At 36.2% G+C, this 22837-nt stretch overlaps 1 protein-coding gene across 3 annotated transcripts in view; it reads left to right on the top strand.

Moving 5' to 3' along the window:
• USP34 (ubiquitin specific peptidase 34) overlaps nucleotides 1-22837 on the top strand; it is a 322401-nt gene that overhangs the window by 124187 nt on the left and 175377 nt on the right. For all 3 annotated transcript variants that reach the window (XM_069069036.1, XM_069069034.1, XM_069069035.1), the window contains exons 11-16: nucleotides 9769-9894; nucleotides 10480-10609; nucleotides 11245-11280; nucleotides 11672-11802; nucleotides 12340-12977; nucleotides 14849-15063. In XM_069069036.1, coding sequence (XP_068925137.1) covers nucleotides 9769-9894; nucleotides 10480-10609; nucleotides 11245-11280; nucleotides 11672-11802; nucleotides 12340-12977; nucleotides 14849-15063 — 1276 coding nt within the window. The remainder of the gene's footprint in view (nucleotides 1-9768; nucleotides 9895-10479; nucleotides 10610-11244; nucleotides 11281-11671; nucleotides 11803-12339; nucleotides 12978-14848; nucleotides 15064-22837) is intronic.

Below are 22837 nucleotides of genomic sequence, written 5' to 3' on the forward strand. Positions count from 1 at the left end.
TCTCTAGTGTCTCTCCAAATCTACATCACCAGCTCCTCCCAGTTCAGAACTTTCTTTTCACATCAACAAGCCCATCCCACAGGTGGGATTAACAAACTCTGGGTTTTAACACAATCAATTTGAAAACCAAGTCAATACAGGGGAATCTTTAATTGCCATTACTATCACAATCCCCAGCATTTGTCATAGTGCCTGGCAAATAGTAATATTGTTTCCTGCCTGCCAGTGCAAAGGCAAAGTGATGAGAGGTAGAGTGTTCTGAGTGAAAAATAGAAAGAAGTCTAGTTTAACTGAATCTCAGAGCAAGAGGGAGAGTATGGTCCAATGAATTTGGAAAGTAGGTTAGGGCCAGGATGTGTGGGGCTACATGCAAAACAAATTTATATTTTGTTCTAAAGTCAATAGGAAGCCACTAGAGTTGATTAAATAGGGGCATGACATGGTTAGATCTGTGTTTCAGGAAAATTACTTGTCAGCAAAATGTAGCATATACCGAAATAGTGAGATACTTGAAGTAGAAAGATCCAGTTAAGAGGCTTTTACAATAATGGAAGTCTAGACTTAGGTTGTAGTTAATGTGAATGGAGAGGGGTCAAGTATGAGAAATGTCGGAAAGGTAGAAAGGGCAAGATTTAGCACCTCATTGGATTTGTAAAGTGAGTGTGAGTGAAGAGGAGGAGGCCATAATGCTCAGCTTATAAACCTGAGAACACTGGAAAGATGGTGGCCTCTTTGAGAAAAAGAGAACAATTTGTAAGAGGGGAGGGTTTAGGGAGGGTATGATCAATTCAGATTTAGATATGTTGAGATTTAGGTGAGTCAGCTAGCATTCATTAAGCATCTACTATGTGCCAGGCACATCCAGTTTAAATTATCTGTTGGTTATTCAGGACTGAAGCTCAGGAGAGGTACTTGCGCTAGACATATATATATATATATATGTGAGCATCATCTATATAAAAATGATATGATAATTAAATCCAGAGGGGTTGATGAAGTTATCAAGAAAGCAAGTTGAACACAATGAGAGTAATGTCATAAAAATGTAGAGAAGAAACAGTATACAGGTTGGAAAGGGTGATAAGCTGTAGCTTTTACTTTGAGAAGGATAAGGTCGGAGAAATGTCCACTAGATCTGGCAATTAAAGAGTCATTGGTAACTTTTTTTTTTTGCCTTTTGGAGGGCAATTGGGGTTAAGTAACTTGCCCAAGGTTACACGGCTAGTGTTTTTGTGCGGGTGTTGTGTTCAAGGTCATAATTGAACTGGGGTCCTCCTGACTCCACTGCGCCACTTAGCTGCCCCAGTCTTTGGTAACAACATTTTAACATGACTTGGCCTGTAATTTTTACCCATCATAATTTTGATCGGTTCTAAAATGTGAACCATGTGGACTTCAAATGAGGAAAGACTTAGTGAAGGAAACAGATGAAGAAGATGAACATGAAAATGGGGAGTGACAAGTATTTTGACTTCCCTACCAAGAACAGCATGAGAGAGAAAGTTCTACCATTCCTGGAGAAGATGATCTGGGGTTCAGGTCTCTGTGAGGCCTAACAGAGGGAAAAAGTTTGAGAAAAGTAATCCAGGATTAAGGGAAGTTTGTTTACTGTGAATTAACAATTCCAGTGGGTGAAGGAGAAAGGGTGGGCAAGTTTGGATTGGGAAATAGGTAATTGGGTTTAGTTGGAGGGGATAGGACAACATATTCCCTGTTCTCCAAATCAGGCTAAATATCTCTACTTCTTTCACACTATAGAGAGCAACCTACCTAGCATTATCTCAAACTCCATCATCTTGATCTTTGATCTCTAGATTATTTATAGCTAATCAAGGTCTCTCACTGCACCTTTTTCAACCCAGTTTTTCAGATGTATTTTGGGCCAGAGCAGGCTATAACTGGACTCTTGTCTTAGTCACAGAGTACTCTCTGAGGACTTTTTGTTGTACTCAGTACATATCTGAATAAGAATACCCCTCTCAGCATATTGAAGTAGTCATCTTGCTATTGCTTGATGACTTTTAGCAGTGTAAAAACCACTGCCACTAGAAAGAAAGCCTTTGTTCTATAAAAATACCAACTCTTATGGTGTGGAATTGTTGACTTTTTTGGCTACTCTGAAGTTTGTTTGTAAATAAACAGACTTGTTGTCTTACTTAGGGTTATTTACAGATTAAATAGCCATAGAATCTGTGCCTTTGTCCAAGTCATTGGTAATAACGTTAAATACCCTAAGGTCAAATCAGGGTACCTCATCAAAGATTTCCCTTTAAGCTGACATTGAATCAGTAATTACTATTCTTTGCATTTGACATTTTAACTCTGTCTTCTAATCAGGGTTCTACTTCGGAGTGAGGTAGAAATCCATCCCTCTGCTTTTTTTTTTGGTAGGCCTAAATGCTGAAAATGGCTTTTATATTTACTTCATTTAAGAAAGGAAAAAACTGTTCTTAATTTTTGGGCTTTATGAAACAAGAGGCTATAGATTTGGCTCATGGGCGATAATTTTCACATTCTTTCTCTAATCTAAATTCCCCATTATTTTATGTACAACTAGTTTGAGAGACTGTCAGTATGCTTTGTTAAAATTTAGGTAAGCTATACCTGTGTACTTTCACCATTCAAATGATTTGTTGGTCAGGTAGTTTTATTGCAGAATTATTCAGCATTCACTGCCCTTTTAATGAAACGAATCTAGCACTTGGTGATTACTCTTTTCTTTCTTAAATGTTCTCTGACCTTTCGTTGAGAGAGATATTCTGTAATTTTGCCAAAATTGAAGTCCAGCTTAGTGGAATAGTTTCTAGACTCCATTCTCTTCATCTTTTGGGGGGGGGGATGAGATATACACTTTTACATAGTCCCATGGCACTTTGCCTGTTCCTTTCTGCATAGTCTCATTCTGAACAAATCTTTTTAAAAGCTGAAGTTGGTTGATGAGTCCTTTATATAGCCATATAAGTCCTTTTAGACCAAATGTTCTTAACATTTTTTCATTTTATGAACCCTTTAAGTAGTCTGTTGAAACCCTTTTCAGAATAATATTATTTTAAATGCATGAAGTAAAATACATAGGAATAAAAGGGAAACCAATTATAATGAAATGACTGTTATCAGTGATCCCAGCTTTTCTCTCACCACACCTTGTTTAGCTGTTCCCCAATTGATGAGCATCCCTTTGATTTCCAGTTCTTAGTCACCAACAGAAGAGCTGTGTAAAATATTTTTGTACAAATAGGTCTTTTTCCCTTCTCTTGGATGTCTTTGGGATATAGATTTAGCAGTTTTATTGTTAGTTGAAAGAGTATGTACAGCTTTACAGCCCTTGGGGCATAGTTCAAAATTACTTTCTAGAGTGGTTGATCAGTTTGCAAGTCCACCAACAGTGCATTAGTGTCCTAGTTTTCCCACATCCTTTCCAGTATCCATCATTTCCCTTTTTTGTCTTATTATCCAGTCTGTTAGTTAAGAGGTGGTAGCTCAGAGTTGTTTTAATTAGCATTTCTCTGATCAGTAGTGGTTTAGAGCACTTTTCCATGTGACTATAGATAGCTCTGATTTCTTTGTCTGAATACTGCCTATTCAAATCCTTTGACTACTTACTCATCAGCTGGGGAATGACTTGTATTCCCATAAAATTGACTCAGTTCTCTATATTTGAGAAATGAGGTATGGCTCAGATATTTCAAATTCATTCTCAGATACCATTTTCTCACCTAGTTCTTGACTTATTTTTCTCTTTTGAACCCTTTCTCTTTGGAAGTGAGGAAAATTAATGTTAGATTGTATTATTTCTTATCAGTATTTCTATATGAATCCATCTATTTCCTTAGATGGCCAGCACCAAGATTTTTGATGACCTGGTCAGGAAAAGAGAGACCAAGCCAGTAAAAGCCTGGTTGAGATGCCTTATGTTTTTCTGGACATGTTTGCTAGAGGCAAACTGGGTTTCATAAACCAGCTAATATTTCATTCCTTAAATGTCAGAAAAGGGAAGATTGGCTGCATTTGAAATCCATTTCCCCCAGTTGTAGATTGACCTGAGGATCAATCCTTCTTCTCATTGATGAAGTAATGAGGAGAGGAACCTTGAATTTTTGGACCACTTTCTCATTTAAATGTCCACTCCTGTAGGCTGCCTTACGTTTGCTACAGGAGGTCCAAATGATGTGTAGTGCAGTGAAAAGGTAGACACACCTCAGTATAAAAAAAAATATATCAGCCCTATATCAACCCCAAAAACAGTGGAGTTTTTGGCATAAATGTAAGCATGCTCTTGAACTGTCCTTTATTAATAAATTGAATGCCCTATTAAGAAATTATATTCCACTTGGAGAAATGACCTCATTTTGTTTATTGGTTAAATTTTATATGCTTTAGAAGTAATGTTAAAAATACTGACTATACCTTTAAGGTATTTAGTTTCTTGACCAAAACTTCATAATCTTTATTGGCTCTATCGAAATTCCTTTTCCCACAATCAGCTGTGCCTTCCAGACTCAACAAAAATAAGTAGTAGTATTTCTTATCAAGGAGTCAAATTTGTCTGTTTTTTCTTTTTTTTAAAAAAATTAAATTTTATGTTTATTTTTAGTTTACATCATTCATTTCCACAAGATTTTTGAGTCAAAAATTTTCTCCCCAGCTTTCCCTTACCCACCAACCCAAAACAGTGATCCCACTGAATATCCCCTCCCCCAATCTGCTTTCTCCCATATCTTCCCCCATACAGGCTCTGACTTTTGAATAGGGCAGTATGGATCTCTATACCCCAGTGTCTGTATTCTTATTTCCCAGTTGCATGTAAAAAAAAAATAATATGTATTTTTAAACATTTGATTTTAAAATTTGAATTCCAGATTCTTTCCCTTCCTCTCTTGTCACCTACCCTTACTGGGAAGATAAGCAGTTCAATATAGGTTTTACATGTGTAGCTACGCAAAACATTTCCATAGTGGATATATTGTGAAAGACTGACTATATTTCCCTCCATCCTATCCTGTCCCCCAAAATTCTCTACTTTGACCCTGTCCCTTTTCAAAAGTATGTGCTTCTAACTACCCTCCCCCGCCCAACCTGCCCTTCCCTCCATTATCCCCTCTCTCATCCAGTTGCCCCTACTCTCCTATAGGGTGAGATACCCTCTTTAGTGTGTATGTCCTTCCCTCCTTAAGCCAAATTCAATGAGAGTAAGATTGACCCCATTTCCTTTTGCCTTCCTGTTCTTCCCCTCTATTGTAACAATTTTCCCTTGCCTCTTCTTAATAATTTATCCTATTCTATCTCTCCCCATCTCCTCTCATTATATTCCTCTCTCACCTCTCAATTTACCTTTTAAGTATCATCCCTTCCTATTCAGTTGGTCCTGTGCCCACTGTCCATGTATACCTGTACATATACATACACACACTCACATATGTATTCATATGCCCATGAACCCTCCTATATAGACATGTGTATGTATACATACATACATACATACATACATACATACATACATACATACATATATATACACACACACACACACATACAAATTCACATTTCTATTCCCTCAACTATTCTCATACTGAGAAAAGTTTCATAAGTTACAATTATCTTTTTTCCATGTAGGAATGTAAATAAGTCAACTTTGATAATTTCCTTATGATTTCTTTTGCCTGTTTACCTTCTCATGCTTCTCTTGTTTCTTGTATCTGAATGTCAGATTTTCCATTCAACTCTGGTTTTTCCGTCAAGAATGCTTGAAAGTCCTCTATTCCATTAAATGACCATATTTTCCCCTGAAACATGATACTCAGTTTTGCTGGGTAGGTGATCGTTGGTTTTAATCCCAGCTCTTTTGCCCTTCGGAATATCATGTTCAAAACCCTTCGATCCCTCAATGTAGAAGCTGCCAGATCCTGTGTTATCCTGATTGTGTTTCCACAATATTCAAATTGTTACTTCTTGGCTGCTTGTAATATTTTCTCCTTAATCTTGGAACTCCAGAAACTGGCTATAATATTCCTAGGAGTTTTCTTTCTGGGATCTTTTTAAAGAGGTGATTTTAGTGGATTCTTTCAACCTGTATTTTGTCCTTTGGTTCTAAAACATTAGGGCAATTTTCTTGAGAATTTCTTGGAAGATGATTTCTAGGTTCTTTTTTTGATCATGGCTTTCAGGTAGTCCAATAATTTTTAAATTATCTCTCCTGGATCTATTTTCCAGGTCAGTGGTTTTCCCAGAGAGATATTTCACATTGCCTTCTATTTTTTCATTCTTTTGGATCTGTTTAATAGTATCTTGATTTCTCATAAAGTTCACTAGCTTCCATTTGCTCCAATCTAATTCTGAAGGAATGATTCTCTCCAGTGAGCTTTTGAGATTCTTTTTCCATCCGACAAATTCGGCTTTTTTAAGGCATTCTTCTCCTCATTGGCTTTTTGAGCATCTTTTGCCATTTGAGTTAGTCTATTTTTTAAGGTGTTATTGTTTTCAGTCAGGCTGTTGACTCCCTTTTCATTATTTTCTTGCATCATTCTCATTTCTCTTCCCAATTTTTCCTTCACTTCTCTTACTTGGTTTTCAAAATCCTACTTAACCTCCTCTATGGCCTGTACCCAGTTCATATTTTTCTTGGAAGCTTTTGGTGCAGGAGTTCTGACTTTGTTGTCTTCCTCCTGTTCCAAGCTTTGATCCTTTTTTGTCCCCAGAATAGGAATCTAAGGTTTTACTGCTGTTTTTGCTTTGCTTCCTTTGTTTGCCACTCAATTATTTGACTATTTTTTTTGCCACAGTACAACTCTGCTTGCAGAGAGGAGAACTTTGTCCCAAATCACTGGGGTTTCGCAGCTGCATGAGCTATTAGTTGGGTGCCCTCTCTGAAGCCTCCACTGGCTCTGGCACCTCATCACATACCCCAGGACCTCCACCCTAGACACCAATCCAGATTCAAGCAGGATAAAGCAAGAGCCATTACCCCTCATAGTGGTTGCTTGGTCCCTCTGCAATCTGTAGGCCAGGAGCTATGAAGCAGATATGTGGTGTCGGCTGCCGTGCCTCAGCCACTTCTGCCTCCAAAGGTAGAAACCAGACTGCACTCATGGACCCCCTGTTCCCAAAGTCCACAATGACCTCTCATTTTGTGTTTGGCATTTATGGGTTGATAATTCTGGAAACTGTCACAGCTGCTGGTGATCCACTCTCCTGAAGTCCTTCCTGCTGAGGCTGGTCAGGGCTGCTCTGAGGCTAAAACCATGGCCTCATGCAGGGCTGGGCTCTGCTCCCAGAGTTCTGCGATGTACCCTTCTTTCTACCTGCAGTGCTGCCTTCAGCAGGAGATTTGTTTTTCTGTTACTTTGTGTGTTCTGTACCTCTAAAGGTTTTTAGAGTCATATTTTATAGATATTTGAGGCGGTTACGGGGAGAGCACACAGAGTTTTCCTGGTTCTACGCTGCCAACTTCTCTCCGTCTCTTTTTTCCTTATTGCATGCTCTCTGATCTGATAGTTTTGGGGGATCCAGTTCTTAACCCATTCACATAGGCATATTTATGTATTTTATGACAGGTAGTTTTTGTCTTTAAATGGTTTAGTTCCCTTGTCTTAGGGTGGAATTTTATGTTCTGTGCTTCCTAGGAGTTGAGTAATAGCTCTAGGGGAGTGATTATAAATGTTAGATATAGAAGAAAAGCCATGAGTTACAGATAGGATTAACAAAGGGACTTAAATTTTCTCTCCTTTTATCTTTGGTTCCTGTTATAGCAACTTGTTTTATGAGGCATAGTTGATGAAAATTGTTGTAGAGGGGTAATGAGTTTCTTTGAAGTAGCAGCAAGGACATGAAGGCATGTTCTTACAATCTTTTCCTCTAAAATTGCTTTTATTTGTTGCCCATTGTTATATTAAAACAGTTAGAATCTATTTGTATTTTCTCCTTAGAATTAAATAGTCATTGCCAGGTATTAATTAGAAAACTTAAAATTTGCTACTGTATTTTGTAAGTTGACCATGTTAGCATAAATCATTTTTAAAACCTAGAATATTATGGAAATGTTTGTTGATCAAGAAGATAACTTATACTATTTGCTGAATCAGTCATATACCCTACATTGAATATGATTAAATGTGGCCTAGCCACAAAGTTAGCTTTGTTTAATGAACATATCTTTTGAATTGTATGCTCTAGCATTGAGTATATGTTTATCACTTCGGGGGAAGTAGAGGTGATTTTAGTTTCCAAGTGCTCCTTTGGAAAGTCTGAGAACTATGAACAAACAAAAAATATTGTAGTTTGAAATAGCAAGGCAGCAGGCTAAATCTTGGCAGCAAATTTCTCTGCTAAAGGACTGATATCAGACATATCTAGGGATTTGTAGAAATAGAAACAAGAGCCATTTCTATGAATAAATTCATATCTAAAGGATATAAATAAGCAGTTTTCAAGAGAAGAAATGCCAGTTATTAATAACCACCTGATAAAACATCCTAAAAGACTAGCAGTAGCAAAGTCACATTTCAACATCTAAGGTTTCACTTTAAAACACTTCAGATTCACAAAGGTGACAAAAGAGCAAATTGGAAGTCTTTGGAGAAGTGGCATGAAGGTACTGTTGGATGAGCTGTGAATTGGTCCAGTATTCCAAAAGCAATTTGGAATTACCTTATAAAGTCATTAAACTCTGTATAACTTTTGACCAAGTGATTCCACTATTATATTTCCAAGGAAATAAGACAAAGTACAATTTGGGAAAAAATATTGGAGCTCTTTTTATTGCAGGAAAGAGTTGGATACAAAGGAGGGGCCCATCAATTGGGAAATGGCTGCACAAATTATGCATTATATAAACATAAAGGAATATTATTTATATGACATGATGAAAGGGGGACAGAGTCTCAGAAAACCCAGGAAAACTTCTATGACTTAATGTAGACTGAAGTGAGCAGAACCAGGAGAACATTTTATACATTAAGAACTCTGAATAATGTGATAGCCAGTTATGACTTCAGAAGACTGATGATGAAGCACACTTCCCACCATTTAGGAGAGAAGTGATAGGTGCAGATTAAGAAATCACCCCACTCAAACCTCCACAAAAAGGAGTACCAGAAATACTGATTAGTAATACTTTTTAGTAAACTATGGAAATTCCTGATTTCTTTTCATTCTGAATTTTATCATAGTGTAAACCTTCAGCGAATTTTCTCCAATAATGGAAAAGCAGAAAAAAACCCTTTAATATGTATTATTTTCATAGCTATGCACACATATATCCACATACCCAGTGATATTGCTTGGGTTAAATAATACTACCTTTTTATTTAACAATTTTCTATTTTCACAATCCACATTTAGATTTGATTTTAGCATTTAGCTAAACTTTTATATGTGTATTAGTAAAATATAAATTTATCAAGAGTTAAACATACTAGCATTTCATAAAATTGTAACAAGCCACTTGTAACAAGTATATTATTTATACTGTTAGGATAACGTATGTTTTTTTGGCATGTATAATTTTAGTTTCAGATATATAGAGCTTAGAATTTAATAGTAATAAATAGAAATTAATTTATTTTGTAATGATAATTATTTGGTACTTAAAATTCATTTGTTCCATCCTTGAAAAAAATACATGATTGCTCCTTTACCAACATGTAATGGATGCAAACATCAATGTATGTTTTCTAGTTAATTTATTACTAATATTACCATGTCCTGTATTAGTGTACTTTTTCTTTTTTCTTTATTTTGCTTATAAACATTATTTACTTTTTTGTTTTCCAGTTGAAACATTGTAGTCGGTACATACATGACTTGTTTCCTTCCCTCATCAAGAACTTAGATCCCGTCCCACTTAGACATCTTCTTAATCTTGTTTCAGCTCTTCATCCAAGTGGTCATACTGAACAAGTAAGAAATTTTTAAAATTTCCTATTGTGAAAGGGAAAAAATGTATTGACTATAAACAAAGCAAGGATTCTTAACCTGGTATGCATGAACTTAAAAAATCTTTTTTAAAAATTGTTTTACATTGTAACTCCCATGTATTTTATTTACTGTATAACTCTTACATATTTTATTGGATAGAGTGCTCAGTTTGGAGTCGGTGAGACCTGAGTTTAAATCCAGCCTCACACATTTCTTAGGTGTGTGAATCACTTCTTTTCTGATTGTCAGTTTTCTTCATATGTAAAATGGGGGTAAAAATAACAGCATCCAAGATTGTAGTGAAAATAAAATGAGATAATATTTTTGAAGTGATTTGCAAACCTTAAAGTGCTAAATAAATGCTGATGGTTATTAGTAAACACAATTATTGTGAGGAGTCTATAGGCTTCATAAGATTGCCAAGGGGTTCTTTATAGAAAAAGTTTAAGAAACCCTGACTAAAGTTATGCACTGCAACTGAACTTGTTTATAGCTATTTTGAATGTATGATTTTAAGTTTTTATACGGTTTAAAAAGCTAACTTCCTATTTTCTTTCATTTTTATAGACCTTATATTTGGCATCTATGCTTATTAAAGCATTATGGAATAATGCACTAGCAGCTAAGGCACAACTTTCAAAACAGAGTTCTTTTGCATCTTTACTCAATACTAATCTCCCTATGGGAAATAAGAAAGGTAAGGAAAAATAATTTGTACCTCTGTGGTCCCAAAGAAAGGGATATTTAGATTACAATTTTCCTTGCTTCTTGAGCTAAATTATAAATTAAATAATGATTTTGCGTGGGATACAACATTGAATGTATGTAAAGTGATTAATAAATTGGGGCTTGCTTTACATTTTTGGTATACTGGCAAAATAAAAATTTAAAATTATTAGTATTTTGTCCTCCCAACTTTCCTCTTTGCAGAGATGTTGATACTTAAAAAAAAAAAATCATTGAAGATGAAGTTTTGTTTGGAAACACTTTTGAGAGTAGCATATTTATATAATGTTCTCTTTCTATATTTCAAAGGTTTCTGTGAGGTATCAACTATTCTGTTTATCTTTTACAGATATAATATTCAAGGGCTTTCTGAACTTTTTCTACATTTTACCCCAATTTTTCTCTCCTGACTTCATATACTACTCTTTTCTTAGGCTTCTCTGTGCAGGCACCCACAACAACTACTGCAGGTGGTGGGGACTTACATTATTGCAGGCTTCCCTACCTGTATCTCTGTTGATTATGTAATATGAACAACTGATATGCTGTACCAAAGAAGCTCAGTCACTTAGAATGTTTCCCTCCTGTTTTTTCCTTTTTCTTCAGAGGAAGAAGAGCTCAGAAGAGCAGCCCCGTCGCCTTGTAAGTTGAGTCTTAGACATGCACAGCAACACTATTTGTAATTTTTCAAATTAATTGCTTTTTAGAGTAACATGTTAATAAGTAGGAGATAAAAATTTGTATCAGAGTTTGAAGTTTATTTTCAAAAGTAGACACAAGTTTTGTTAAGTATAACCACAAGTAATTCTACCAATCTCTATAAAATCGGTATAACTAACACAATTTTTTGATTGGACTTAGTTTAAAATTTTTTTTTAGAAATAACTGTTGGATATGTACCTGCTTCTTGATTTTATTTTTGGCTGCTGGTAGAAAAGATAAAATTTGTGGTTATATTGAGAAGATAAAATTGGATAGTTATATTCACATTAATTTAAATTAAAAAATAAAAGATAAAATATCTTTAAAATAGGGTCACCTGCAGCTAGTCCACAAAGCAGTGATAACAGTGATACACATCAAAGTGGAGGCAGTGATATTGAAATGGATGAGCAACTTATTAACAGAACCAAACATGTGCAACAGCGACTTTCTGACACAGAGGTATGAAGTAATCGTGTTTATCTTTAATTTTTTCACAGATAGATATGTTTTACTTTCACTTTGATATCTAAAACCCCATAATGAGATCAGGATGCATAAGCATGCTTGTAGTTCTCTTTTTCAGTGATAAGCAATGCTTTCATAGTTAACTTTTAAAGAAATTTTTTCTTGTGAATTTTAATTTTATATTTTTTGTTACAGTAGCTTAGTGCATGATACAGGTTGTGCATTGCCATGGCAAGCTTTTAATGAAAAAATGTAGCTATAATTATTGTTCCTTGTTGACTTAGTAGTTTGGTTCTCATGTATTTGTTTATATCTTGCAATCTGTGTGTATAATTTGATAGACTTGTGAATGATATATTTTAGAAGAAATGTCTATATAAGTTAGAAATAGAAATTACTTAATTCCAAGTTAAATAATCTACCTATAGGGTTTACATATTTAAATTGTAACTTTGTGACCGTCACCTTTTATATTGTTGCTTTTAAATACTTCATTTTTTACTTTTCTCTAATAAATCTTTTGAAATACAGGAATCACTGCAGGGAAGTTCTGATGAAACTGCCAATAGTGGTGAGGATGGAAGTAGTGGCCCTGGTAGCAGCAGTGGACACAGTGATGGGTCTAGCAATGAGGTCAATTCTAGCCATGCCAGCCAGTCAGCTGGAAGCCCTGGCAGTGAAGTACACTCAGAGGACATTGCGGACATGGAAGCTCTCAAAGAGGAAGAGGAAGAAGATGACCATGGCCATGATCCTCCCAACAGTAGTCGTGGTACAGACCTTCGAAATAGAAAGCTTGAATCACAGGCAGGCATTTGCTTGGGAGAATCACAGGGTCCCCCAGAGAGAAGTGGCACAAACAATGGAACAGGAAAAGACCTTGTTTTCAACAGTGACTCAGTGCCATCAGTTGATAATCGAATCAGAATGTTGGATACCTGTTCACGTCCTGAAGACACAGAACATGATATGGCAGGAGAAATGAGCACTGCACATATATCACAAGCATCTCAGGATTCTTGTATCACACGTACTGGTGACTTTCTTGGAGAAGCTATTGGGAATGAATTATTTAATTGTCGGCAGTTTATTGGGCCGCAGCATCACCACCACCACCACCACCACCATCACCACCACCACCACCACCACCATCACCACCACCATGATGGGTAAGTTTATGCTGATGAAATCTGTCTTGTAATTTCCTTAATATAATTATCACATAATTATATTATATTTTTAGTTAATTTGATTGTCTAGATTTTGAATTATGTGGACCTCATGCTTTTGAACTTTTTTTTTATGGAGATCTGAATTCAGGAGAGGTAGAAATGGAGAGGAGAATGAGCTCCAGCTTTGTAGTCAGACATCTATGTTCCAATCCCAGCTCTGCTACTTAGAACATAGATTTTATTTACTACTTATGTGACTTTAGGCCAGTTGTCTAACATCTTTGGGTTCAGCCTTCTCTTTTGTAAAATGAGAGGTGTTGGGTTAGGTGGCCCCTGAGGTCCCTGTCTGCACCAAAATCCAAAAATCCTATATACCCATGGACTTTCCCCCCTCTCCATTTTATATGTACACTTTTATGTTGTTTCTGCTTTTTCTCTGACATTCCTAGTTTTCACTCCTTTTCATCCTAATTTTTAATCAGTCACACCATCAACAAATAGTTATTAAGCATTTCCTAAGAGGAAGCTGTGGTGTAGAGGAGAGAGAACCAGCTTTTGAACTTTGAATATATAATCACTTCTTGTTTCATTGAAGAATGCATAGGAATAGATTTTTTTTTTTTAATGAATCCATGACCAGCTATTTTAGATTATAAGACATTGGAAAAATCAGATTGAAACTATTGTGAAGATGATGTTTTTTTGTTTACTTGCAGAATTTATCCAAATTATCACTATCTTCAATATTTCAAGATAATTAAGAGTTTAGAGAAATTAAGACTTTTTTTTTTTTTAAGCAATCGGGGTTAAGTAACTTGCTCAAGGTTACATGGCCAGTTATTTCTGGGTGTGGTGCTAAGTATCTGAGCCCAGATTTGATCCCCAGGTCATCCTGACACTGGAGCTGGTGCTCTTACTTGCTGAGCCACCTGGCCTCCCCTAAGCAATTGGGGTTAAGTAACTTGCTCAAGGTTACACGGCCAGGTGTGTCTGGGTGGGTGCTAAGTGTCTGAGCCCGGGATTCAATCTCCAGGTCATCCCAACACTGGAGCCAGTGCTCTTACTCGCTGTGCTACCTGGCCTGCTCCTAGGACTGTTCTTAAATTTGATATTTGAATCATTTTCTCCCTCTTGCATATAGCTTTCCAAGGTCAGATGTTTTCCAAATTCTGGTTTTCTTCAACAGAATGTAAAACAGTTTTCATGACCCTGTTCACATTTATACATCCTGCCTCTTTACCTTTCTAATCTTATTTTTATCATTGTACTAGAAGAATGTTTGTATTTGCCTGTAGTAGAATATACCCAGTATCCTTTCAAAACAGAGATAGCCTTGAAATTAAGACAGAGGGAAGAAAAACAACATAGCATGTAAGAAATTTCTCATTTTGGTATACTGCTTAATTTTTATTAAATTTGTCTTGTTTTCAGTTAGGCCTTGAACTAATTAAGGTTCTAGACATTTTTCTGATTTTATTTGTAAATTAGAATACACACAAATTGTTTACATAAATTAAGTGTAGAACTGGTATTTTATGAATGTAAGAAAAAAAGGCAAATTTCTCTTGTAAGTTTTTTCCTATGTTGAATTATTGACTGTAGTTATCTCTAAGCATTGCCTAAAACTTATTTTGGCTTGCTTTTTAAGGATTTTTGTAGGTTTGATAAAATTAATTTTTTAGACATTAATGATTTATTTGCAGTTCATTTAACTAAACTTTTTAAAACTAATGTACATGTTTGTTGAATCAAAACTTTCCAACTGTATAGGTATTATAATTTATACTAAAATCTTTACAGTGAAACTTTGGAGTAAGAAGTGAAAACAGTTGAAATGAGTAAACTTTTTCTTTATCCATATTCTACAGGCATATGGTTGATGACATGCTGAGTGCAGATGATGTCAGTTGCAGTAGTTCCCAGGTCAGTGCAAAATCAGAAAAAAATATGGCTGATTTTGATGGTGAAGAATCTGGATGTGAAGAGGAATTAGTACAGATTAATTCACATGCAGAGTTAACATCTCATCTCCAACAGCATCTTCCTAATTTAGCATCTATCTACCATGAACATCTTAGCCAAGGTAAGATTTTTACCTTAACTCAGGTAAATACAAACTTTTACTAGTACACATATCATATTAAAGGGACCTACTCCGTGAAATACAGCCATGACTAAGACAAGAACAAAAATAAAACCATTCTTCATCTAAAATTCTAAGGGGAGATAGAACTGTAGGGTAGAGAGTTATATGGTCAAAAAATAGAGCCAGACAGAATTCTTCAGAATTATTTGAGATGGGAAAGAATACTTTAGTCTAAGATTGGGGATAGTGAATAATCGGGGCAGCCAATTTTAGATACTTGTTGTTTGGATTTTTTTTCCATTTCTGTTGGGCTCCAATGTTTGCAGCATGTTTTCTGTATATCGTATAATTTGATAGTTAGAATAATTGTGTTAGATGTAGGTGCTGTGAATTTTATTCTTCCTATTGTTCTCAAATCTCCCACTCCCTTCTGCACACTTTTTTTTATCAGTCTGGACCTGTGATTTCATCCATAAAGGGAACTTCTGAGGAAACTCCCTTTACCACTGAAGATTGGTGACTGTTGAGTGATTGAAAGAAAAAGCAGTTATTAAGTACCTACGGTGTTCTAGGCAGAGTAACAAACAGAACTTGTATAATAAAAGAGCGAGACAAGATTTATAAGGGAATAGCATCCAGAGAGGAATGTTCTTCATAGTAATAGGTGCTATGACTTATGGGACAAGTAATTATCATGACCTTTCCAGAAAAAATAATTATAATTAAATTGATTTGATTACTGTTTCGAAAGCAAAAAGTAGAGATTTGTGGGTTGGGGATAGTAGGAGAATGTTGGGCATTATATAAGGCAACAGCAAAAATAGCAAGATGCCCAAGTAAGTCCCTAGTTTCCTGGTAGATTTTTATTTGGTAGAATGTTAATCATGGTTTGGGCAGGCTAGATATATTGAGTGACATAAAGTTATATATTAGGTAATGCAAGGAACTAGCAATTATGCTTACTATTTGCCAGTTAGCGTACTAAGCACTTGGGGGATACTAATGCAAACAAAACGTGCCATCCCTGCCGTTAAGCAGTTTTCATTCTGATTGGGGAAGACAAAAAAAAAAAAGCAAACTGAAAGGGAATAGTGGCAGCTGGAAAAGGTAGTCATGCAGTTTTTGGCAGTAAAAAATCTCCAGGACTTCAGAGATAGAATTAGGAAAGGAATGAAAGTTGGTCAACCTGTTTCCCTCCCAAAATTTAGGCCCTGGAAAGAACTGTCTGGTAGAAGAAAGGGATTGGCCTGGTGAAGGAATGTTTAAGGCTCACAAGGTGGCAGGGGATGATGAACTTATAGTTTTGGAGAAACACTAAGGCACTGCCTGGGTCACTGAGGGGTTAAGTGATTTGCTTGTCATGTGTCGGACTTCAAGTCAGGTTGTCTTGCGTCCAAAGCCAACTTCCTGTCCAATAAATGACATTGCCTTTTCTCCCCATTTTATACATGATGAAGCTGAGGCTAGGTGAGGTGAAATGATTTACTAAGGATTATAAAACTAGTAAGTATCTGAACTGATGTATGAACATGGTTGTTATGTCTAAGTCCTATAGTCTTTTCACTGTGGCACACTATCTATTGGATGGCTAGCTAAAGAATTTCTATTTTCTGGTAGAGGCAGTAAGAAGTCATCAAAGATTTTTCAGGTCAGGCCAAGCTATCATAACAGTCCAGGTCAATGGTGATGAGACATGAATTAACAAAATGGTAAATATGAGTAGAGAGAAGTAGATGGATGCAGGTGATGTTCTAGCAATAGAATCGGTGGGCTTGTCATTTGACTGGATGGGGAACTGAAGAGTAAAGGTTCACTATGTTTTATGCTTAAATCACTGATATTACCAAAGGATAGAGTGTAGAGGAAAATGAAAAGAGGTCTTAAATTAAAACTTTGATTGGTAACCAGAACGAGAGTAAAAGATTATTGATAAACTAGCAAAAGAGATTTAGATTGACAATCAGATATGTTAATCAGCAAGTATTTATTAAATATTATATGTGAGGCACTATAGTAAACACTGGAGATGGTTGGTTGGTTTTTGTCCTTCATTCTCAAAGAGGACTAAAATGACATCACTTTATTGGGTTATCCTGCTATTAAGGAGCATTCTTTCTTTTGGGGAAGATAACATATAAATAACTAGGCAAATACAAGTTATGTAGAGAATAGGTGACAGTTATCTGAGAAGGAAAACCATTAGCTGCCGGGGGTACTGGTAAAGGCCTCCTTCAGAAGTTGGGATTTGAGCTGAGACTTCAAAGAAGCCAGGAGGTTGAGATAAGGAAGGAGAGCATTCCAGGTCTGGGAGATAGTCATTGATAGGGCACGGAGGTGGTGGGAGATGGAGTGATATTTTTGAGAAGCTTTAAGTAAGCCAGTGTAGTTGGATTGTAGAATGCATGGAGTGCTAGGAGTGATGTATAAGAAGGCTTGAAAAGGGGAATTGGCCAGGTTATGACTGACAAATAGGGAACTTTTTATTTGATCCATATAAGGAGTTCCACTGGAACTTGTTAATCTGAAGAGGTGATGTCAGACCAATGTTTTGAGAAAAATCATCTTGGTAAATGAGTGAAGGATAGATTGGAATAGGAAGATTTGAGATAGGGGAAGCAGTCAGAACCATATTGCAATAGTCCAGGTAAGAGATTTTAAAGACCTGAACTGGGGTTGTGGCTGTATGGTACATATATATGCAAGAGACATAAATGTAGAAAAGAGAATATTTAGTAATGGAATAGATATATCAGGTGAGAAATAGAGCTTGATACCAATATTGCAGGCTTAGGTAACTGAGAGGATGGTGGATCATGAAACAATGAGAGGATGAGAGGATCATGTAACAATAATAATGGAGGTAGAAAGAGGGAGAGGGTTTTGGGGAAAGGTAGTAAGTTGGATTTTTGTATATGTTGAGTTTGGGGTGACTCTGTGGAAGGTGTAATTTGAGATGTCCAAGAGACAATTGGTAATGTAGTATTGTAGCTCAGCAGAGCAACTAGGGATAGATGTGATACATGGATAGATGGATGGATAGATAGACCATGGAATCGCCTATTGAGCCCATGGGAAGTGACTAGTTAATATAGAATAGAATGAAAAGAGATGGGAACCCAGAACAAGGTCTCTTGTGATACTCATGTTGACTGTGACATGGATGTAAAATCAGTGAAAGAGTGCAATTTAGTTCAACAGATAGGAGGAAAACCAGGTTAGAGCAGTTTTAGAAAAGCTTGGAAGAGAGCCAGGACAAAGAAATTTATCTGTCTAGGTAGATGATCTAGGTTTGATGAGTAGTATTGAAAGGTGCTGAAAGGTCGTGGGGGATAAAAACACAGAAAAGAGTATCTTTAGCATTTAGATCTTTTGCAACTTTTGAGAGAAGAGTTAGATAATTGGATGAGTATCATATTAAAAGAATTGGTTGACTCAGTAGGTGGTGAGGAATTGAAGACAGAAAATGTATATTATTAAGTATAGCAAAGTGATAGACTTTCAGTGTACCTCAGGGTCAAATATAGCTTTTTATGTATTTGAAATATGAACATTTTTCTAGCAAATGAAGAAGTCACTAAATAGGGCAGTCGGATGTGCACTGAGGACGTGAGATGTAGAATCGTTGGTTGCTGTTAGGAATTTGACAAACAATGAATTAATGAATTCTATTATGCAGAAAATTGGACAATGTTTAAAAAGCCTATTGTATAGCAGTATAAACTAATTTGAGGTTAAATGACGTAAATTTATAGTGGACCCAGTGTGCCCTGCTTTCATGGTTTTCTCTAGTGTATTCAGCAACTTTGGAAGAAGAGTGACAAGAAAATCTTTAAAATAAGAGTGGATGTTTTTTAGGGATAAGTATTGGCAAAATGTTCATGACTGACAGATGTAAGGAGTTTAGGAATTAATATTAGAAGACAGTGATTTGACCTCCTTAACTATGAGGTCATTATTATAAAAGAAATTAAATGAGACTGGAACAGGTATGATATACTTGTAAGAGAGATTGTTGAGTAATGGGCTGTTATTTCTAGACAGTAGAGTACTCAGAATGTACCAATTTCTCATTCTAGCTAAATCCCTTGGAGTCATCAGAAGAATGGTCAGCAAATGGGAGAGATAACTTCAGTGAAAAACTAGTTTCCAATTAGTGCCCAAAGTGGACATAGTATATGAAGAAGAACTATAGAATGAAGAATTTTTAAAAACCTCCCCAACATTTAGCAGGAGTTTCAGAGAATAGAAAAAAAGTAGACATAAGCTGGATAGGTATGGAGTTGGTTGTGAGAGTTAGCAAAGGAAAGTTTTCAATGTCTTTGTAAACAGACTGACCCTTGATTGTGATTGAGCAAAAAGTTGTAATTTGCTATTTAAAATCTTGGGAAAGTTCCTTGCTTATAGTCTAAAATGGCCCCAAGGTTACTAATTACAATCACACAGTAAAAATTTTTTCAGTAATGATGTCTCCAAGATGGAGTTGGGCCCATGATGGTCATTGGTGATGATGACCAGGAAGGTTGTATGGTGAAGGAGGCCTTGAGCAGTTGCCATTTCTGCATTTTTTATTTCCACATGGAGCCCCTTCAACGGATTGGAGTGGGAGATGGGAACATCATTCGTAATGGTGGCCAGGAATGGCATGAAGGAGTCCTCTAATTCCAGGCATGAAAAGCCCAGGACAGCAGCTTCATTCTTCTATTTTGCCACCATGGAGAAGTCATACTGATTACCTTCCACCTTAAAATTCTGAATCATGTCTTTAAGAGCAAGAGGTACAATAGTTGATATAAAAATTAAAAAATTATTTATTTTCAAATGTAGCATTCCCCCATTTTAATTACTCACAAAATGATAATTGGCATTATTCCAGATGACATAAAACTGACAGGTAATAATCTTACATTGTACAGCTGAATAAGGATGCAGGATCCAAAGAGATCTTCACAAGTTAGTATAATTAAGGGTCTGTTGAGTAGCCAGTCTTACTGTATGTTAATCACTCACTGCCTGTCAGACTTTCCTCACTCAATCTCTATATATCTTTAATTGGTTAATTTTTGTTCATTCTGTATTGTGAACGCCTCTTACATCCATCATCTTCTCCATTTAACACCATATCCACCCTAATCATCACATCTTGCCTATACTATTAAAATATCCTTCTAATTTGTTCCCTACATTCAGTCAATACTGTCTTCCACACAGCTACCAAATCAATACTTCTAAGGTGCAGGTTTGATCATGCCATTCCTAAGCTAAAGAAGCTTCAGTAGTTTTCCATTGCTTTTAGGATAAAAGACAGACTCTTGACATTTTTTTGACATTTAATGCCACTTACAATCTGACTCAAGCCTATCTTTCTTTCCAGGCTAATGCAATTAATCAACATATATTAAGCACTTACTAAGCCCTATATTGGGTGCTAGGAGATAGAAAAAGGAAATGACTGCCACTCTTCAGGAGCTTATATTCTCTTGATAGAGGGAATGATGCATAAATAAGTAATATATTGAATATCTATAATAAATACAGGACAGTTTTGGGAGGGAGGTCACTAGTTGCTGGATGGATCAATAAATGCGTCATTAAGTAAGTGTTCTTTGAGCTGAATCTTGAAGTAATCAAGGGATTCTATGAGACAGAGAAGGGTGATCAACCAGGGTGATTCTATATTGGAGAGGTACAAAGACTGGACATTAAGAGTCAGGTATGAGGAATATCACAAACACCCAGTTTGGCTGATCATAGAGTCTGCGTTGTGAAAGTCTTTAAAAGCCAAAAAGGTTGGGGCGGCCAGGTGGCACAGTGAGTAAGAGCGCTGGCCCCAGCGTTGGGAGACCTGGGATCAGTTCCGGCCTCAGATACTTGGTACCCACACAGAATAACTGGCTGTGTAACCTTGAGCAAGTTACTTAACCCCAATTGCTTTAAAAAATAAGCCAGATAGGTCATTTATATTTTATACTAGGTACTAGGTTTGGAGTTTGGGAGTGACATAGTTAGATCTGTACTTTAGAAATGTCATTTGGACTACTGTGTAGAAGATTGATTGGTGAGGGGAGAAACTTAGGGCAGGTTCAGATCAATTAGGAAGCTAATGCTGTGGTCATACTGGTCTAATTGTTGTACAACTATATGGGATATTCCACCTCCTTCCCTTTTTAAAAGCTAATCCTTTTGTTTAGAATGCTCATTGCTCTGAGCTGTCATCTAGCTACATTACTGAGTTTACATACCATATCCTGAAGGAAGAAGCTGTTCATGACTCCCTCAGTTTTTAGTCCTACCCCTTTTAATCTTTAAATCTCTATCTGTCCGTCTGTCTGTCTGTTTTTCTATCTGTCTGTATCTCCTATTTGTATTTGTCTTTGAATATGTTTTAATACTTCAGTGTAATAGGTGTTTGAAAGCATGGCTTATATCCCTTTTTAATTTATATCCCCAGCACTTGGCATACAGGAATCAATTAATAAATACTTATTGATTAATACTTTGATCTTAAGATCCAAAGTCTTTTATGTAAAACGAATCCTTTGCCTTTCCCAATAAAGTTAATTTTCTTGTTACTGTCATCCTTTCAGTTCCAAATTCAAGATCATTCTTGCCTTTACCTCTCCCTCAGTCTTTGTTTTCAGATAGTTATCATATTTTATTGATTTTGCCTCTACTGCATCTCTTGTTATTTGTTTCTTTATTTCTACTCATTTGAGTACCTTCCTGTTGTAGATTGTTATCCCTTCTCACATAGACTATTGAAGTAGCCTCCAATATTGTCTCTATCCTCCCAGTCTCTTCCTTCTCCTTACACAGTTGCTAAAATTCACTTCCCTCATCGTAGATCTTACCATGACATTCATTTGCTCAAAAATTTTTATCTTTTACTACTAACCCAAAATCTTTACCTTGGCATTTAAAACTACAGCTGTTTTCTTTCTTTTTTAAGTTTTATTGATCACTTTTCTTTGATCATTGCTATATTTCTCAGTTACTATCCTCTGAAACTCTACCTCCTCATTTCCCTCCTCTTCGACCATATCTGAGAACTGCCATGTAACAAATCTACAGATAGAACGGAAGAAGTTGTTTCATCAGTCTTTTTTTTTTCTTTTTTGCAGGGCAATTTGGGTTAAGTGACTTGCCCAAGGTCACGCGGCTAGTTTTTGTGTTAAGTGTCTGAGGCTGGATTTGAACTCAGGTCCTCATGACTCCAGGGCCGGTGCAGTGTATACACTGTGCCACCTAACCACCCCCTTTATCAGTCTTTAAGAGTCAAGAAGGGTCACTGAATAGATCTTAGTTCTAGTGTCTTTCTTTTCCTTTTTCTTTCCAGATTTGTGGTCATTGTATCTGTTGTTCTCTTAGTTGTTCTTCATTATGAATAGTTAATTCAAGTCTTGGCAAACTCCCCTAAATGGTTCATCTTCATTCTTATGATGAAATAATATTCCATTAATTCCATAAACCACAATTTGTTTAGCCATTCTCCAGTCAGTGGGAATTCTTTTTTTTTGGGGGGGGGGGAAGGCTACCACAGAAAGTGTTGGTATAAATATTTTGGTATATATCAAGTATATTCCCAATATTAGTAGTATTTCTAGGTTAAAGAGTATGAATAGTTTACTTGCTTTTCTTGTCTAGTCCTATATTATTTTCATTAACATTTGAACTCCCAGCCCTTCCAGCATTCATTATTTCTAACCTTTATCATTTCAGCCAGTTTCCTTGGTGGGAGGTAAACCTACAGTTATTTCAACTTGCTTTTCTCTTT

The sequence above is a fragment of the Petaurus breviceps genome, unplaced genomic scaffold (assembly GCF_028583685.1).
Source record: "Petaurus breviceps papuanus isolate PSGF00001 unplaced genomic scaffold, PetGlider_PUasm1.0 90775, whole genome shotgun sequence".
In the NCBI taxonomy this organism is placed as follows: domain Eukaryota; kingdom Metazoa; phylum Chordata; class Mammalia; order Diprotodontia; family Petauridae; genus Petaurus; species Petaurus breviceps.